Genomic DNA, 20,832 nt, shown 5'->3' on the forward strand with positions numbered 1-20,832 from the left:
TCATTCACACAGTGTCAAAGCCACACTCAACTAAAAATTACCTCAAATCTCATCTGCACCCTCTCCAGATACAGCCTTATCTTGGAGCTACTCTCAATACACAGTTTGAACTAGCGTTTCCTAGCTTACCCCGAGTTCAGTCTTTTCAAACAATGGTTGCTACATTAACAGAGTGCCAAGCATACACAGTAAGAACTGCTATGAAATTGTTAGGGATGATGGCATCTTGTATTGCCATTGTACCTTATGCCGTGCCCTCTTCAACAGTGTCTCTCTGGTCATTGGTGTCAGGCACAGGGTCAGATGGAAGATGTGGTGTTGTTGGACCCCACTATATATACTTAGCACTCTCTGCATTTGCGAACTCCACAAACCTTATGAAAGGGCGGCCCTTTTTAAACCTTGTACCTCAGATCACTCTCACAACAGACGCCTCAAACACTGGTTGTGGAGCTCATCTCCTCAACGTCACAGTTCAGGGGAGATGGGACAACACTCAACGGTCTTTCCACATCATTTACGTGGAACTGCAAGCTGTGTTCCTAGCCTAAAAACTGTTCCTTCCATAATTGCAACACAAGATAGTATTGGTATGTACAGACTACATGACTACCATGTACTATCTTCAAAAACAGATGGGGGGGGGGGGGACACAATCTTATGAACTCTCCCATGTTGCACAAACAATATGGAAATGGGCAATTCATTACCACATTTGCATAGTGGCACAGTTATGTCCCAGGGACACACAATCACTTTGCAGACTCGCTCAGCAGGATGCAGCAACAAGCCCACGTGTGGGAACTCCACCCAGAAGTCCTTCACCAGTATTTTCAAAAGTGGGGAACACCTCAAATAGACCTATTCTCCACATATCATAACAAAAAATTACAAAACTTCACCTCCAGGAACCAACACTCTCAATCCAAGGGCAATGCTCTATGGATGAGTTGGTCAGGGATATTTGCTTTCGCTTTTCCCCCCATCTCCCTCTCATGCCCGTTCTGGTCCAGAAGCTCAGACAATCTTCCCTTAACATGATCTTGGTGGCCCCTACATGGGCACGTCAACCACGACTCACAGCACTTTTTAAACTCTCAATTGTTCTACATCAAAAGCTTCCCAACAGACCAGACCGTCTGACAAAAAGACATGGTCAAATAAGACATCCAAATCCTAAATCCTGCAACCTAGTGATTTGGCTCCTGATGTCATAGAATTTGGGTATTTACAATTACCACAGGAAAGTATGTCTATTCTTGAAACAAGCCCACAAATCTACAACTAGACAAAGTTATACGTCAAAATGGAAATGATTTGTCTGCTATTGTCAAACTCAGACATTGACCCTCTCAAGCCAACAGTCCAAGATATTGTATGTTATTTACTACATTTACAAAAAGCAAATCTGGCGTACACATCCATTTCTATAGCTGTGTATCTTTAAAACAGACAGCATACTTCTTTGTTTAGAATTAATGTTATCAGAGCATTTATGGAAGGACTCAAAAGATTCATCCCACCAAAAATTCCTCTAGTTCGTTCTAGGAATCATAACATTGTGCTCACAAGGCTCATGGCTCCACCTTTTGAGCCACTTCACTCCTGTTCTCTACAATTCCTCTAATGGAAAGTATTTATTTAAGTTGCTATCACATCCCTTAGACATGTCAGTGAGCTCAAAGCTTTAACTTTCGAAGAATTTGTCTTTCAAATTCATAAAGAAAAAATTGTATGAAGAACAAATCCAAAAGTAGTTTAACAAATCCATATCAATCAGACAATGGAATTACCAGTTTTCTTTCAACAGCCAGATTCTGTGGCAGAAAGAGCTCTACATACTCTTGATGTTAAAAGGGCTCTCACATATTATATCGATAGAACAAATGAGTTTAGGAAAACAAAATAACTTTTTGTGGCTTTCTCCTTGCCACATAAAAGAGAGCCTGTATATAAAGCAACTATAGCAAGATGGGTAGTCAAGGGTATTCAAAGTTGCTACAGTAAAGCCAAACTACAATTACCTGTACGCTGCACTAGGAAACACGGTGCATCTATGGCATTTTTAGGTAACATACCTATAGCAGATATTTGCAGAGCAGCAGCATGGTCTACACCACATACATTTACTAAACATTATTGTGTAGATGTCTTTGCACGCCAACAACCAAATGTTGGAGAAGCTGTACTCAAAACACACTTCCAGTCAATTGCAACTCCTTTATGGAGGGACTGCTTTACAGTCTATGCACAGCATGTGTATCTACAACTACACATGCCATCAAATGGAAAATGTTACTTACCAGTAGACATCTGTTTTTGGCATGTAGTGCTGTGGATGCACATGCGCCCTCCCGCCTCCCCAGATGTGTGTGGACGTAGCAACTTATTATTATGTAAATATTGTACATATGTAGATTCATGGCATGGACATCTTTTCTATTCTACCCTCTATATTCACTACTTAACTCTCCCGCCTGTGTAGAAACAATCTAACAAAGGACTCGATCGCCATTCGCAGTATTACCGAGAGGAGGAGTCACTTGATCCCGTGACTCAAAAGCTTCTTCGAATAAAAACAAGTTGTACTACTCCGAGCCCAACACTAGATGGTGAGCTTATGCACAGCATGTGAATCTACAGCACTGCATGGCACGAACAGAAGTCTACTGGCAAGTAACATTTTCCTTGTGGGGTGGATGCCGCCGAAGGATGAGTAGCCGGTCAATGCCACCTAAAAGCCAGCAGGGATACTTTCAAGAAAAATCTTTTGATCCAGACTGATGCCTTGGGGAAATTCTAAGGTAAGGAACCTGCAACTAGCTTTTGTGTCTACCAGATAAGGTGTTACCAAAGGTAAATAACTTGTCCTTTAAAGGTTTTAAGTGAAAATAACTCTGAGGCGTAAAGCATTAAAATGGGAAATGTGGTCGCTCTGAACTGGGACAAAGGAAGAAGATCAGTTTTGCCGCAATGGAACTTGGGCCAGCTACAAGGACCTAGTTAGGCCCACTGAACAAAAGGACCAGGATCCAAGGTTACGGAGCTTTGCATGGTTGTGGGTTTAAGATGCGCCACACAGCAGAGGCAATGGGCCTTTTCTGAAATTCGTTAAGTCTGCGAGGTGAGGTCTTGACGCGTCGGCATCTCAGATCCTGTCAGCGGGGCTTTTGATGCGAAGGCTGGTGTTGAGGATGCATTGTGCATTCAAGGCGATGCGTCTGTTTCTATGAGCACTGAGGCCGAATTTTGCCATCGTTGAGTCTGCCGTCCACAGGATGCGAGGAGCTGGTGCCAGGAAAAGCGTTGCAGTGTCAGTTCCAAAGTCTGTTCTGCAGTGGATGAGTTTTCCGCTGAAGCAAACCCCTTAGGCCCACTTCCAAGGGTCCAGGACGGTGGTGGCATCATGTAGCAGAGCAGACTCGCAGATGGCAGAGTTTAGGTGCAGAAGCAGGATGATTGTATGTTTTTTATGTCCCTTACACTTTATATTTAAGAGGCCAGCCGGCTAGTCCTTGGAGCCAGTATGAGTTTAAGTAATTCAGGTCCAGTCTTTCTCACCCAGACAGGGGAATAGCAGGCAGCACATCACGGCAGGAGTCCAGCAAAGCATCTGTCCAGCAGAGTGACAGTCCTTCTGCAGCACAACAATCTTTCTTCCTGACAGGTAGTCACAGGTCCCGAAAGGACTGTTTCTCATTGAGGTGAATTGGACACCCAACACCGTAACACACCTTTGTAGTAGGGATGCCCCAGAGCTTCCCGAGGTAACCTGTTGGTGTGGCCTTGGACCTTGCCCCATACTCACCTTAAGTCCTGGAGAACAGTCCCATCATTTTCTGTTACATGTCCGAATGCAGTACAGGTTTTTCCTGCTTAGGATAACATTACTACTCCAAAAATTACCCTGTGCCAAATTTTGAAAACGGTAAGAATTCATAATTCGAAAAGTATTCACCTGATTCTGGTGATCTTGGTATCTAAATTTATATATAAAAGTGTGTGCCGTTTTTATAAATTGGTGACGGATTTCTTTGAGTGTGAGTCTCACTTATTGCCTGTGTGTGTGTGTGTGTGTATTGCGTGCTCAGCACTACCCTCTGATATGCCTAACTGCTTGCCCATATTACCACAAAATAGAGGATTTGAGGTGTAATTTGTGTTGCTGTAATTCCTTTGGTGTTTGCCTGGATACTGGTACCTCTTTTTGATCCACTATTTAAAGAGACAGTTTCCTTCACACAGCACATCACTGTTTTAAGACACGTCCTGGAGACAATGCAGGTGCAGCAAGATAGGCAAATGCAGACCTTGGCGCTCCTTGTAAGTATATGTAGGGTAGACCGGGAATTAATTTCCTCTGAGAAATAAATGAGAAGTGTGAAAGAACACTGATGACACTCTCCTACTTGAATATAGGAGAACCCCTAAAGGTAATGCTTTAGGCCTACTTAATTGGTGATTATTGCCTGCTGAGGAAAATGCTAAATATAAATGTGTGAACTAGGTAAATATCATTTGTCTACTGTCACCCAGAGGAACTTTTAAGGCTACTAATAATGGAGAGCTAAAGTTACTGGTATTTACTGTTTTATTTTGTCAGTTGGTTAGAAAGCTTTGTGAAGAACCTTTCCATTACAAGCAGTGCGAGTGTTATTAATGTTTTTGTTCAAGTTGTGTTTTCTGCTTGTGTGGCTTATGTTCACGTTTGTTTTCTTGTATGTGTCCCTTCAGAAATCAAATCCTCCTTTGGAGAAGGATAAAAACGTCACACCGAAAGTAAAGCCTAAGGTGAGTGATTCTTAATTTTGGCCCTCTTTTAATGCATTTGCTCTTAGTTCACCCACTGGTGTGCCCCCTTTTGTGGTGGGAAGGAGAAGAAACAGTCTCTCATATTTGATGCAACTGCTGCATATTATCACACATTTTGCAATCTGGATTTCTGTCCTCGGCGTCACAATTCAAATTACTTGGCCATCAACACGTTGAAGGGTGGCTGCTTTTTTAAAAGAAGGTTGACGCCTTTCTGCAGAGCACCCAATATTTCCACATAAGAATGTCCTGTCCCCCCCCCCCCCCACTCCCCCACCCCCCAGGAAAATAAAATTAGGATGTTTTTGTCTCCTTGTCATTTGTTGGTTTATGAGCTAGCTATCATTAAGGTGTCTTTGCTCTTTTGGTCATTCATTGTATACAAATCAGTGCTCTGTGCAGTGGACCGTGAATTCTTCTGCCAGCCACTAAATCATAAGTGGATAGGATTTGCAAAAGACGATCTATATTTGTCAGGACAGGCCTGAAAGATTTTGTGCAAACCATTTTCTGTCCCACCCATTTTTTCTAGTACTCTGGACTAGGAGCAGTGGGAGGACGTGCACAACTTCTCTGAACGAACATTGTGTCTTCATCTTACGAGAGAAAGGCTCTTTGCAAACCATCCTCTAGTTTCTTTGTTCTTCCATGGCTAAGGCCCTAGAATTTGTACCAATCATTTCCTCCACTTGACAGACATTTAGGCCCTTTGCAAGATTCCCTGAAAATGCTTGGTGTAACTGGTCCAATGGGTGGCGCCACAGCAAAACTTGCAGTGCCAAAAATAATCCGATTGACTGGGGAGGTGCTTTCGCTATTTTAGATGTGTCTTAGACACTGGGGTAGAAACCCAAGCAGATGAATCATGAGATGCTGATATTTCCAAAGCTGTAGGAAACATCGCTCCCTCCACCTTAAGAGAATGGTCAGTGGGTTCTTGGGCCATCCTAAAATGATTATTACTAGCCAGAAAGCCTCAACCCATGCTGGGTCAGCCGAAGGGCTTCTTAGGCACTTGGTATTCACATGGTTTTGAGGAAGAGTCCGACATTTATGATCAGTGCTGAGACTTTTAACTGCTCTTGGAAGTGGACCGCTTCCTTGAGGACGATATCTGCATTTATCTTTCTTCTCCATTTTTTTTTTTTTTTTTTTAAGTAGAAGATCTTGTGGGAGAGTGTTAACCGAAAGGTGACTTAGGAAGTCTGCTGGTGGTGGAAGTCTCCCTATAGGCCTCAGGCAAACTAAATTGGTCTTCTGCTCCCCTATGGCCTTTGGGTGCAAGTAAGGGCTAAAGTCACAGGCAGCGGCACCTTGCCATGACTACCCTTAACCCCTTGTCATGGACTGTACTGTCCGCAGAGACGTTTGATGTAGTCACTCTCAAAAGCTGATAATTTGATCAGTGTGCCACTGAGAGAAATTCAGGGCTGCGTCAGTGAGAACAGAAAACATATAGTGGAGCTGGTGTCAGAAACCTGATGGGTGCTTAATATATTCTAGTGATGTCACATACGTGACCTGACTCACAGCTGGGGTTGCATGGTGCCACCTGGTGATGTTGAAGTGTTATTGCTTGGGGGGAAAAAACGTTTTCTGGACCAGTCTGAAGCCTGAAAGGAGTATTCATTAGTGAGGCATCTCTTTCAAGAGTGTGCCCAGTAGAAATATTGTTATCTAAGATAAGTCATTTTCTCTTCCAGGGGATCCTCATCAAAGTCATAAACATTGAATATTCCCGCCCTTGTGCGGGGACCCCGGAGCATATATAAAATACACACATTATACATGTGTAAAACAGCAATGCAGGCTATAATGTTAAACAGGCTAATATGCTTTATTTCTATGAAGTTTTTTTTTGTTGTTTTTTTATAATAAAATTACAATAGAGAATAAATATCTACCCAAGCCCCCAAAACTGGGCTTAGGGAAGTAAGCAGCAGTAAACTCTAGAGAAAAAGAGAAAAAACTACATTGAAAAACAATGGAGCATTCTTAGCCAATAGGCTGCATGCAGGTTAACACAGGAGAACCATAAAAACTTTGGCACTGTGCCTTTAAAACCCTGAGCACCTCCAGTATCCCACCATGCCTCAGGGGTGAAGGAAAGGTGACAGTTGGTTCACAGTTAGGTCAGTTCTTTTTTCCGGCTTCTTCTGAGAGGATCCTGGAGCATTGAGCTCTCAGTTTTTCTGAGTTTTTTCTCAGAAAAATCCTTTAAAAAGCGTTTTTTCCTGTTTCATTCGACAGATAACATCTTTGTCTGTGTTTGGCAGTTTTTTCCTGACAGAAAAATGCCTTCACTTTTTGTCAAATGCCCTTCTTGTGGGAAGAAGAAGGCCCAGTCAGACCCACACTCTCTTTGTATTGTGTGCCTGCCTCCGAGTCACTGCCCTGACACTTGCAAGCACTGCAAGAATATGTCAAAGAGGACTCTGAAGGACAGAGAGAAGATCAGGCTACATGGGCTTCATGAGAGGCAGAAAATATCGTCCTCCTCTCTTCCCAGGCAACCAGCAGGCCATTCTCAGGAGAGAATGGCTAGGTCGACGTCAGCAGGTAGGAAAGTACCTGCTTGTTCCCCGTCGACGTCGTCGTTGCCACCGTCTCACCGGCATAGATCGCCGTCGACGGCGAAAGACCCGACGTCGAAGGATACGGCGTCGAGGGAACACCATCGCAGGGGCAGATCTCCGTCGACGGCAGCCCGCCGATTGACGTCGAGCCATCGCTGGCGTGCCCGGTCGCCGCCAAAGGCCGTACGCCCCCCGACGTCAAGAGACGCGACGTCTAAATCGCCACGACGGCATGAGAGACATCCGCCGTCGACCTCCCACCGCTCCACGTCGAGGCACACGACGGCGAGTAGGTCGAGGTCCAAAGATCGCCGTTCGACGTCGAGACACTCTACGTCGAGACACTCTACGTCGAGACACTCTACGTCGAGACACTCTACGTCAAGACACTCTACGTCGAGGCACTCTACGTCGAGACAGTCTACGTCGAGGCACTCTACGTCGAGGCACTCTACGTCGAGGCACTCTACGTCGAGACACTCGTCGTCGAGGCACTCAACGTCAAGGCAAGAGCAACCGATGGCGCGCCCTTCGACATCGACACAGCCGTCAACGTCGACACAGGTTTTACCTGTCCCGCAGGGAGTGGAACATCGCCCTTCGCCAGCAGACAAGGCCGCACCATCTCCCGTGGTCTCCATACCGAGCGACTCATCTCGTTCAAGAGCGGCATCATCTGGGCATGTTTCGCCCATCAACCTATCTCCAAGATGGCTAGAGAGCCTTAACAGACCAGCGGCCTCCCCGGATTCGCAGTATTCGCGAATGTACTCGCCTACTGCCTCCCTTCCAAGAACGCCATCACCGACAGCAAGGGCAGGACGGGCTCGTTCTGTTCCTCGTCAACCGACCGCGAGGCCTGGGCGCTCTGCTACAGCGTCTCGCAGCAGGTCTCGTTTTCAACGGCGATCCAGGTCTCGTTCACAAAGAAGATCACCCTCTTGGTCGTCGTCAGGATCATCTGTCGGGCGTTACTCCCCCACCCTAACAGATTCTCCACCTGCTAGGATCTCACCGGTGGATGACATTACCATGTTTAACGAGGTGCTGTTAAGGGGAGCGCAGAAATTAAACATAGAGGTTCCAGAGCCATCTACCTCCTCGTCAGTCATCTTTGAGACTCTGCAGCATAGATCAGCGTCAAAAAAGCTACTGCCTCTAGGGCCTGGTTTGTTGCAGCCAACCATGGACACTTTTCTGGCCCCAGCTACTGTCACGACTCACGTGCTGCTTGCGCCTGGAATCTGCAGATCTCGTGGCGTGGATCTTGAGTGTTCGGCTTTGGCCCAAAAAGGGGCGACTCTTTCTGGTAGCCACGGTGCTGTAGGCAATGGAAACGCCAAGAACAGACCGTGACCTTCAGAAAATAGCGCCAGAGGGAAAAAAAACCTTCCAAAAAAGGGGAAAAAACCTCCAAACTGAATGACTCCTGAAGACAAGAACAAAAGAACAGGAATTAAAAAGAACTGAATTCAAATAGCACAGAATTGGCGAATTCCAGAACCAAAAGGCAAGGAAATCAGGAGCGAAGACACCATCTGAACAGAAAGTGTTGCAGCGCAAAGAAAAGAAGAAAACACCTCCCTTAAATACCAAAAAACAGGAAGTGACCCACAGGAAGAAAAAGAACACCATCTTAGATAGGGAAAAGAAGATAGAACAGAATAGAGTAGAAACCATAGAGAATAGGGAATGAGGAATGCTGGCAAGAAAAAGGTAACCTGGGAAGGGGGAAAAGACATAAAGGAAAGTGCAGCAAAAACCCAAGAAAGAAGAAAAAGAAGAAACAAGAACAGGTAAGAGGGGTCAGGAGACCCCAAAAATGCGGAGGGAGAGAGCAGCGCGAGGCCCCATGTAAGGTCTGGGGCCTCGTAAAGTGCAGGAAAGGCTCGGGGCGCGCCGCGTCTTAGAAATGCAATGCGCGGCCCGAGCCGAACGCCCGGCTTGTGCCGAACACTCGGCTCGCGCCGCGCGGTGCGGCGCGACAGCTACGCTCAAATCTGCCCCGGCTAGGATTCTGAAAAAATATAAGGCTCCCGAACAGGACCCTTTGTTCCTAAGAAAGGATCCGCCACCGGACTCTGTAATATTGGCCGCAGCCCGAAAAACCCACTCGGTGGCATCATCCTCCACGGTCCCCCCGGATAAAGAGAGCAGGCATCTAGACTCTCTGGGGAGAAAGATGTGCGGTACGGCGGCTTCGGCAATGAAAGTCTCCAGTGCTTCTGCACTCCTGGGCAGGTATGACCGTTCTCTGTGGGACTCCCTCAATAGATTCACAGAGAAATTGCCCAGAGAAGACAGACAAGATTTTCAAGAGATCTTGCAGGAGGGATGCCTGGTATCCAACCAGGTTATCAGTGCGGCGGCAGATGGGGCGGATCTAGCTGCACATGGGTATGCACATGGAATCTGTGCAAGAAGGTCTTCCTTGCTGAGACTGACTGGGTTAAAACAAGAAGCACAACAGCGCATCCTGAATCTCCCATTCGCCGGGAACTCGCTGTTCGGTACCCATGCAGACGAGGAAATGGCCCGCATGAAGACCGAGGTGGACACCATGAGGGCTGTAGGCCTGGAAAGGAAGAAAGATTTCAGGAGAAGGTATAGGCCTTATGACAGGCGCCCTTTCCAGCAGAGGGTTCAATCCCCTCACTGGTCCCAGAGGCCACAACAACGGCAGGGACGCCCTCTCTTTCAGCGAAGGAACACAAGGGAGCGAGGGTCAAGTAGACCTCAGCAGTCCACACCGAAAGCGCCGGCCAAACAATGAGATCTCGCTTCCCTCGACACTGTACACCACTCCCGTGGGGGGGAAGTATTGCAGGTTATCTTCACGAGTGGCACTCTATCACAAGAGACAAATGGGTGCTCAATATTGTCGAAAATGGCTACTCTCTTCTTTTCAAACAGCCTCCACCACACTTGTCACCAGCCAAATGCAATCCATCTCATCTCGGCCTGCTGCGCAAAGAGGCTCTCGCCCTCTTACAAAAGAATGCCATAGAAAGGGTTCCACCTGCGCACAGAGGAAAGGGGGTTTACTCCCGTTATTTTCTGGTGGCGAAAAAGGGCCGAGAGGGCATCTTCAGACCAATTCTGGACTTACGGCTGCTGAACAAATACATAAGAAAACAGAAGTTCAGGATGCTAGCCCTTCACCAGATTGTTCCGCAACTGCATCAGGGAGACTGGATGTGCTCCATCGACCTACAGGATGCATATTTTCACATCCCAATAGCATCCAAACATCGGAAATTCTTACGTTTCCAAATAGCGTCACAGCACTACCAATTCAGAGTCCTACCATTCGGCCTGAAGTCTGCACCCCGAGTCTTTTCAAAATGTGTAGCAGTGGTAGCGGCACATCTTCGAAGACAAAAAATATTCGTCTACCCCTACCTGGACGACTGGTTATTGAAGGCTTCCTCTCCGGATCAGGCGAGAAAACATCAAGACATTGTACTAAGAACTTTCGAGTCTCTAGGTCTTCAAATCAACCACAGCAAGTCAACCTTGATTCCAACACAAAACCTCCACTACCTGGGAGCTATACTAAACACAGAGCTCCAAAGAGTGTATCCTTCGGAGGAACGACTTTTATCGATCCACAGGAAGTGTCAACAACTATTAAAAGCCGATGCACCTACTGCTCGTCAGGTGACATCGCTTCTGGGCTCCATGGCTTCATGCATCTTCATTGTCCCGAACGCCAGGCTACACATGAGGCCCCTTCAGGAGGCATTAGAGAACAACTGGAGCCAAAAGACTGGTCGCTGGGACGACAGAGTACGACTACCAGCAGCGGCTTTTCAATCACTACAATGGTGGATGCACAGACCTCACCTGTCGATAGGTTCTCCGTTTCACCAGACAATTCCAGACGACACTCTGGTAACGGATGCGTCTCTTCAGGGTTGGGGTGCTCATCTGGGTTCCTTCCAAGCTCAGGGTCTGTGGTCCGACAAGGAAAAGAACTATCACATAAATCTACTGGAGCTCAGAGCGGTCCATCTGGCTCTCAAATCTTTCTCTCCATTGGTTCAGGGGAAATCTCTCCTAATTCAGACAGACAATACAACCACAATGTATTATCTGAACAAACAGGGGGGAACAAGATCACTACCTCTATCTCGAGAGTCCCAAACGATATGGCATTGGCTCCTGGCCAGGGGAATGTCTATCACAGCGGTACACCTGCCAGGTCAGCAAAACGTAGAGGCAGATTTCCTGAGCAGACATCTAGAAGACGCGCACGACTGGGTCCTACACGACGAAGTCGCCGAGGACATCTTCGGTCAATGGGGTCGTCCCCAGTTGGATCTCTTTGCAGACGAAGTAAACAAAAAATGCCCAGACTTCGCATCCAGGTTCTGCCGTCCGGGATCTCAAGGGAATGCCCTGTTGATCAACTGGTCAGGGATATTTCTCTACGCCTTTCCACCGATTCCCCTCCTACCGGCAGTAATCAACAAACTTTACCACTCCAGAACCAGAATGATTCTGATAGCGCCACAATGGCCCCGCCAATTCTGGTACACGGATCTACTCAACTTATCGGAAAAACCTCACAGGAGGTTGGCGTGCAGACCGGATCTCCTGAGCAGAATGGAAGGCAGAATCCTACATCCCAACCTTCCCTCTCTGAGCTTGACAGCATGGCTCCTGAATTCCTGCAGTATGGGCACCTAGGGCTCTCACAGGAGTGCATGAACATCTTGAAAGAGTCAAAACGACCTTCCACGCGGCGTTCTTACGCTTTTAAGTGGAAGAGATTTTACATCTGGTGCTCTCAACAAGGTATAAACCCCATACGAGCTCAGGAGGATGTCATACTGTCCTATTTGCTTCATCTGGCGAAGTCTGGTCTGCAGGTATCATTTATTAAGGTACATTTGTCGGCAATTACAGCTTATCGTAAGTCGCCTTCTCAGGAATCCTTCTTTACGATACCTGTAGTCAAGGATTTCTTAGAAGGCTTGAAAAAGGTTTTTCCTCCCATTCGGAGACCTTCTCCTCCATGGGAACTGAATGTAGTCCTGTCAAAACTTATGGGCCCTCCCTTTGAACCTATCCACAAGGCCTCTTTACAGCACCTTACGTGGAAGACGGCTTTTTTGGTGGCCATTACTTCAGCGAGGAGGGTCAGCGAAATTCAGGCTCGGTCTTGCAGAGAACCGTACACGGTTTTTCACGATAATAGAGTGGTTCTGCGAACTCACCCATCTTTCCTTCCGAAGGTGGTGTCAGAATTCCATATCAATCAGACTATGGGGGTTATTCTAACTTTGGAGGAGTGTTAATCCGTCCCAAAAGTGACGGTAAAGTGACGGATATACCACCAGCCGTATTACGAGTTCCATAGGATATAATGGACTCGTAATACGGCTGGTGGTAAATCCGTCACTTTTCCGTCACTTTTGGGACGGATTAACACCTCCTCCAAAGTTAGAATAACCCCCTATATCTTTACCGACTTTCTTTCCCAATCCGGAGACTTCGGCTGAGAAAGCATTGCATTCTTTAGACTTGAAAAGAGTGCTGAAATTCTATTTGGACAAAACAAAACCGATTAGACATTCTAACCATTTGTTTCTGAATTATGGTCATTTAAGAACAGGAGAGGCAGCGTCTAAACGAACGATATCAAGATGGATTGTGTCTTGTATTGTTAACACTTACCAGCTGGCTAATAAACAATTACTGGCTAGGCCAAAAGCGCATTCCACAAGGGGAAAAGCGGCTACTGCTGCCCTCCTTAACAATGTACCAATTTCCGAGATTTGTAAGGCTGCTACATGGAAGTCTGTGCATACCTTTACTAAGCATTACTGTTTAGACTCGGATGCAAGAGCGGATGCCCAGGTGGGGCAGGCCTCTCTTAGAAATCTATTTGCATGAATATGTATTCTTTCCTGCACTTCTTTCAGACAGTCCGCAGAGTCTAGGGATGGGCTTGCTAATCTATTCAATGTTTATGACTATTGATGAGGATCCCCTGGAAGAGAAGGATAAGTTACTTACCTGTAAATCCTAGTTCTCTTCCAGGGGTATCCTCATCAAAGTCATAAACAACCCACCCTCCTCCCCGGACTCAAGTCTCCTAGAAGTGCAGGACAGATTATCTTTCTGATCAGTTACACAAATTGTCACCGTAAAAAAGTACTGACCTAACTGTGAACCAACTGTCACCTTCCCTTCACCCCTGAGGCATGGTGGGATACTGGAGGTGCTCAGGGTCTTAAAGGCACGGTGCCAAAGTTTTTATGGTTCTCCTGTGTTAACCTGCATGCAGCCTATTGGCTAAGAATGCTTCATTGTTTTTCAATGTGTTTTTTTCTATTTTTCTCTGCTATTTACTGCTGTTTACTTCCCTAAGTCCAGTTTTTGGGGCTTAGGTAGATATTTATGATCTATCGTGATTTTATAATAAGGAAAAAAAAAAAAAAAAAAAAAACTTGCATAGAAATAAAGCATTTTAGCCTATTTATGATTATAGCCTGCATTGCTGTTTTACACATGATAATATGTATGTATTTTATATATATATGCTCCGGGGTCCCCGCACAAGGGCGGGAATATTCAATGTTTATGACTTTGATGAGGATACCCCTGGAAGAGAACTAGGATTTACAGGTAAGTAACTTATCCATATTCACGCTTGCCCAGGTCCTGTCTGCCTTGAACCCAGGAGACTGGATGGTAGTGGTGAACTTGCAGGGCGCTTACTTCCATATACCCGCCTTGCCTGCCCACAGGCACTACTTATGATTCGTGGTAGGTAACTAGCACTTTCAATTTACCGTGCTCTGCTTTGGCCTTACCAGCGCCCCTTCGGATGTTCACGAAAGTGATGGTGGTGGTTGTAGCTCATCTATGCAGGTTAGGGGTTTCAGTCTTACCCTTCCTCGACGACTGGCTGTTGAAGGCAAACGCGCCCCAGAAATTAGTCACACACTTTCAGACTACGGCAAACCTTCTGCCCTCACTGGGGTTCACTATAAACATGCCAAAGTCACACCTGACTCCTTCTAAGATGCTCCCTTTTTTCAGAGCTGTTCTGGACACAGTCCAGTTTCTGGCCTATCCTCCTGAAAAGCAAGTCCAGGATATTCAGGCTATGATTCAGATGTTTCAGCCTGTATCCTAGATTTCGATGAGAATGACTCTGAGGCTGCTGGGCCTCATGGCCTCCTGCATCCTGCTGGTGAGACGGCATATGCATGCTCTGCAGTGGGACCTGAAGTTCCAGTGGGTGCACCATTAGGGGAATCTCACTGACATGGTCCAGATCTTGGACAGAACTTCAAAAGACCTGCAGTGGTGGCTTTCAAATCACAATTGGGTCAACGGCAGATCCCTACCCTTTCCCCAACCAGATCTTACAGTAGTGACACATGCGTCACTCCTGGTATGGAGCGGCCACATGGGAGAGACGGAGATCAGAGGTCTCTGGTCTCCGGCTGACTCTACACCAATCTTTTGGAGATCTGGGCAATCAGGCTTGCATTGAAAGCATTCCTTCCCTCTCTAAAAGGGAAGTTAGTGCAAGTGTTCATGGACAACACTACCGCCATGTGGTACTGCGACAAGCAGGGCTCAGTGGGGTGTGGACTCTTTGTCAAGAGGCTCTGTGCCTCTGGACATGGCTGGAACATCAGGAAATAATCCTGGTGGTTTGACATCAGGCCAGAGCAGACTAACTCAGCTGTCGATGCATGGTCGATCACGAATGGCGTCTCCATCCAGAGGTGGCGAAAGTCCTCATTCAGCAGTGGAGAGAGCCTTGGTTAGATCTGTTTTCCTCTGCAGAGAAGTGCAATTTCAGTTGTTTTGCATGTTGGAGTTTCCAAGGCGGCACTCGCTCTGTGACACTTTCTGCCTTGAGTGGAACTCAGGCCTCCTTTATGCCTTTCCACCAATACCACTTCCGTTCAGAGCTCTGAAGAATATCAGCAGCGACCCTGCCCAAGTAATCCTTGTGGCTTCGTACTTGGCACAAAGAGAATGGTATCCAGAGCTACTGAGCATGGCTATGGATCCTCTGATCAGACTGCCCCTTCGGGAGGATCTCCACCCAAACCTATCCAGTCTTCGCCTTCTTGCGTGGAGCTTGAGCGGCGGCAGTTGCCTGCTTTCGACCTTCTGCCCGAAGTCTGTAATTTTACTCTGGCAGCTAGGCTTCCCCCACCAAAACCTGATGTTGGCATAAATTTGTGGCATGGTGTACCAACAGGTCTGTTGAGCCCCTTTCTGCACCTCTCTCTGAGGCTCTCTTGTTCATCCTTTCTTTGGCCCAGCAGGGCTCTGCTTTGAACCCTTAAAGGTTACTTCTCGTCCATTTCAGCCTTTCATAGATTGCCCGACCAACCTTCCTTATTCAAGTTTCCCATTGTTGGAAGGTTCCTTAAGAGACTCACCCATTTGTTTTCTCCGACCCAGTTCATTATGCTCAAGCGGGACTTGAACCCGGTCCTAACTTAACTTATGTTTGCCCCTTTTGAGCCACTACACAATTGTCCCCTGGATCTCCTAATAATCAAGACTGCTTTTCTTATTGCAATCACCTCTGCTCGCAGAGTGAGTGGGCTTCAAGCTCTTCATTCTGAACCACCATTTATGTCTGTCGCTTACAAAGTGGTCCTCCATTCAACTGCCTCCTTCCTTCCTAAGGCTGTTATGCCTTTTTACATAGGCCAATCCATTACTTTGCCTACTTTTTACGCACCCCCACATCCCTCATAAAGAGGAGAGACTCCACTGTCTGGATCCAAAAAGAGTGTTGGCGTTCTACCTCAATTGTACTAAAGATTTCCTGGTGGACTATCACCTCTTTGTTGGATATGTGGGTCCAAAGAAAGGGAAGGCGGTGCAGAAGTGTTCCATCTGAAGATGGGTACTGTGCCGCATTAAAATGTGCTACGCTTTGGCAGAAAAGCAGCTCTCTGAGGACTTGCGTGCTTACTCCACCAGATCAACTGCTGCTACCAATGCGTTAGCACATGGAGTTACTGTCCTGGACATCTGCCAGGCAGCGACGTGGGCACCCTTGCACACATTCACAAGACATTACTTCCTGGACAGTCAGGTCTTCAGAGACAGCTACTTTGGTTGTTCGGTCCTGCAGGACTTTTCAGTATGATCTTGGCTTGCAGCCTACCACCAAGGATGGTATTGCTTGGGTATCTATTCTAGAGTAAGGAATCTGCAGCTGGAAGTCTCTATCAGATGAACAACCTTACCTTTGTCTGGTAGAGACATATTCTAGTTGCATGTTCCTCACCAACCCACCCATCTTCCCTGCTTGCAAACTGATTTCTAGTGATTATCATGGCTGTGCACTGCTGGCGTGGAAAGCCTTGAAAATAAACTGATGACAGCAAGCCTGGGTGGCGCCAATGTACGAACACAACATCATCACGGTGACCATGACGCAAACGACAGATGTGAGGTCAACTGACTGCTTGAAGAAAAATCTCAGGATCCGGTCTGATGCCTGGGGGAAATTCTAAGGTAAGGAATCTGCAACTAGAATGTCTCTACCAGATAAATCATTACAGATGTTAAGTAACTTGTTCATTACAACAAGGAAACCTCATGTCTGCACAAGATGTAAAGGATGCTTATTTCTACATCTCAGTACATCCAGCACACAGAAAATATCTCAAATGTATTATGCAAAGCAGACGTTAACCAGTTCAAAGTACTCCCATTCGGAGTAACAACTGCACCTCGTGTATTCACAAAATGCCTCGCAGTAGTCGCAGCGCATCTACGCAAACAGAGCATTCATGTCTTCCAATATCTGAACGATTGGCTTATCGAATCCAGTCCGCTTCAGCAATGTCTTCAGCACACTGAGACAATCATTCATCTCCTACACCAGTTAGGATTTAACATCAACATACAAACATCACACCTAGGACCATCTCAAATACAGCTATCTCTAGGAGCTGTTCTAAACACTCACTTAGGATTAGCCTACCCCAATACAATCAGGATTCAGAATATTAACAACTCTGAGTCAAGTACTCCCCAATCAACATATTCCAGGAAAACAGTCCAGAGAATTCTAGGGATGATGGCATCTTGTATTCCAATAGTGCCATATGCATGACTACACTTGTCCGCTGCAGGAGTGTCTGGCGAATCAGTGGTCTCAAGCACAGGGTCAGTTGCACAATCTAGTATTGGTAGACAGCCACACGCCCTCTTCTCCCTGCAGTGTAACACACACACACAATCTGACAAAAGAGGAGCCATTTCTAGACCCTGTTCCCCAGGTCACTCTCACAGCCGATGCATCCCTTACAGGTTGGAGTACTCATCTCCACAATCTCTCAATAAAAGGGTTGTAGGACACCAAATATCAAGCTCTACACATACATTACTTGGAGCTTCGAGTCATTCACCTTGCACTCAAAGCTTTTCTGTTTCATCTCTAAGCAAGACTGTTCTAGTCTGGATGGACAATCCAACAGCCATGCTTTATTTACAGAAACGGGGGGGGTGGGGTGGGGGGAGGGAACAATCTGGTATTGGGAAATCACCATCGCATTCACTTGTTAGCAGAACACTTCCCAGGGATGGACAGTGATCTTGCTGACCTACTCAGCGGGTTGCGGCAACAAGTCCACAAGTGAGTACTCCACCGTCGAGTCCTACAAAAATACTTCCATTAGTGGGGGTTTCCACACCTAGATCTGTTCGCAGCAACAAACAACTCAAAATGTCCAAACTTCCCCTCCAGGCTCCCACACCCTCTCTCCAAGGGCAATGCCCTGTGAATGAGTTGGTCAGAGATATTTGTTTAAATTTTTCCACCTCTCCTTCCCTTTGTAGTGAAGAAGCTCAGACAATCCTCTCTCACCCTCCTTCTGGTTTCTCCCACTTGTGCACTTCAACCATGTTTCACAACACTATTCGAACATTCAGTTGTTCCATCTAGGAAGCTGGTCTGGTGTGTAGTGGACACCTATGGTGTTGGCACCTTACAACCAGGTCCAGGCAACCCCTATTAGTGTTGTGTAGGCAGTGTCTAGGAAGCTAGGTCTCTTTAGCAGTAGCTGTGGATGAGCAGCCAAGACATATCTAGGAGACATGCAAAGCTTATGCAGTTCCACTATATTCACATAGTAACTTGTCACACATGAAAGAGCCACACAGTGTTAAAAAAACATAAAGGTACTTTATTATAGTAACACAACACTAGATTACTTCTAGGAGGCTCCTCTGCCCTGCCCCCCCCCAGCTGTAGGTAAATACACTCTAGTTATACACAGAATGGCAATCAGAAATTAGCATAGAAACAAAAATCATTGGCAAAACTTGGTGAAAATAGTAAGGGCCCTAGGGGAGGGCCAAGCCATATACTAAGAAAGTGGAATGCTAAGTGAAGTTCCCCTCCCAAGGATATGTAGTTGTAAGAGGGAGCTGGAAGAACTAGGAATCCCAAGAAGTGAGTGTAGGAAAGTCACTCTTTTTGGCATGGTTACCCCCACATTTTGCCTGCTGTCAGTGTGATTAGACTGTTTATTTTCTAACCAGGACCCCAGTGATTGTGCTCTCTCCCTCTAAATTTGGTTGACTAGGACTTTTGTGCACTCCACAATTGGCTTTCTGGTTTGCATACTATTGAATTAGGACCCCCAAAAGGTGAGTACCTGAGTGACCCCCAGCAACCAGGAGAGCAGAGGTAAGTACCTGATCTCTCCAAGGACTAGTAGGAGGACTTGGAAAAGGTTGACCAAGAACAGGACCAGACTAGAAGAAATCAAAGGTGGATTCCAGTAGAAGAGGACCGACAAAAGAAGGGCACAGAGTATAGTCCACGAGGAGTGCCAGTAGGGGCAGGAGCTACTCCCACCCTTCTGTGGATGAAAAACCAGGTTGTCGGGGAAAGAAGACGACCAGCTGTGGAGCCCAGGAGCTGAGAAGGAGTCCTTGGAGCGGTGCAGATGGTGTCCCACATCGCTTGTCGGGTTCCAGAGGAGAGCAGATCCTCACAGCCAGATGCCGCTGCTGTAGGTGCCTGCAGATGCAGTGGAGTGACTCCTTCCCCTAAAGGGAGATTCCTTCTTGATTCTTTGTGCAGGCTGTAGTCTCGCCGACTCCAAAGGATGCACAGCAAGGGAAATGTTGCAGTTGCTGGTCGGAACCGGAGAAACAATGTTACAAAGCGAAGTTGTCATCAAACTTGCAGTCTTGTTGATTCCTTAAGAGTCCAGTTGCGGTTCCAGTGGTCGGAAGTTGAAGTAAACAATGCAGAGGAGTCCTGGTGGAGTCTTGCATGTGGGGACTCACCCTCAAGGGAATCCCTAAATAACCCTAAAAAGCGGTTTTGTCACCTAGCAACGTGACCACCTATCGGGAGGAGTCTGTGACATCACCTGCCTGACCTGGCTACTCAGATGCTCCCAGGGGCCTCTGCACATCTTGGTTTCAAGATGGCTGAATCAAGTGGCCACCTGGGGGAGCTCTGGGCACACCTGTGGGGTGGTGATGGAGAGTGGGGTGGTCACTCCCTTTTCCTTTTTCTAGTTTTGCACCAGAGCAGGGACCGGGGTCCCTGGACTGGTGCAGACCGGTTTATGTGAGGAGGGCTCCAAATGTGCCCTTCAAAGCAAACCGGTGACTTGGGGAGGCTACCCCTCCCAAGCATTGTAACACCTATTTCTAAGGGAGAGAGGTTGTTACTTCCCACTCCCATAGGAAATCTTTTGTTCTGCCTTCCCTTGCCCGAGCTGGTCAAGCAGAAGGGAGGGGGTGGCAGCAACGCGGGCTGCATGGAAAATCTTAGAAGACTGGTAGGAGCAATACTTGGGGGGTCCTTTAAGGAGCCCCCATAGTGCATGGAATCATACAGCCATTACTGGCAACAGTATTGCGGTATGATCCCCACATGTGTGATATCAAACATGCCTAGTTTCGAAGTTTCCATTATGTAGCTGGATACTGGTAGTGACTTGTGTCCAGTATACGGGTAAAATGGCTTCCCTGCACTTCTGAAGTCCAGTGCAGTGGAGCTGGAGTTCAAAGGGGCACCTCTACTCATGCAGGGGTGCCCTCACAGACAGGTACTTACACCCTGCCCTCTGGGCTAGGAGGGCCTACCATAGGCATGACTTAGTGACCTGGTCCAGTGACCTGTGGTGAAAGGATGCATGCACCTTTTCACGCAGGCTGCAATGGCAGGCCTGCAGACACATTTTGCATGGACACCCATGGGTGGCACAATACATGCTGCAGCCCATGGAGAACCGCTGCACAACAGCCTGTTCTGGCATGCAAAGGCTATGTTGAAAAATCTTCTGGATCCAGTCTGGCATCTGGGGACATTCTGAAGGTGAGGCATCATCGGTTAGAGTATCCGCCAGAAAGAGTATTACCAAAGATAAGTAAGATATTCTTACGTACTATTCGAAGCATTTATTTTGAGAAAAAT

The 20,832-nt window shown here is 46.9% G+C and overlaps 1 protein-coding gene across 5 annotated transcripts in view; it reads left to right on the top strand.

Annotated features, from left to right (window-relative positions):
- The window catches only part of LOC138261016 (methyl-CpG-binding domain protein 1-like), a 1,081,642-nt gene that overhangs the window by 498,840 nt on the left and 561,970 nt on the right, over window positions 1-20,832 (top strand). For all 5 annotated transcript variants that reach the window (XM_069209617.1, XM_069209616.1, XM_069209620.1 and 2 more), the window contains one exon: window positions 4,735-4,791. In XM_069209617.1, coding sequence (XP_069065718.1) covers window positions 4,735-4,791 — 57 coding nt within the window. The remainder of the gene's footprint in view (window positions 1-4,734; window positions 4,792-20,832) is intronic.

This window comes from Pleurodeles waltl, chromosome 10, assembly GCF_031143425.1.
Source record: "Pleurodeles waltl isolate 20211129_DDA chromosome 10, aPleWal1.hap1.20221129, whole genome shotgun sequence".
Taxonomy (NCBI): domain Eukaryota; kingdom Metazoa; phylum Chordata; class Amphibia; order Caudata; family Salamandridae; genus Pleurodeles; species Pleurodeles waltl.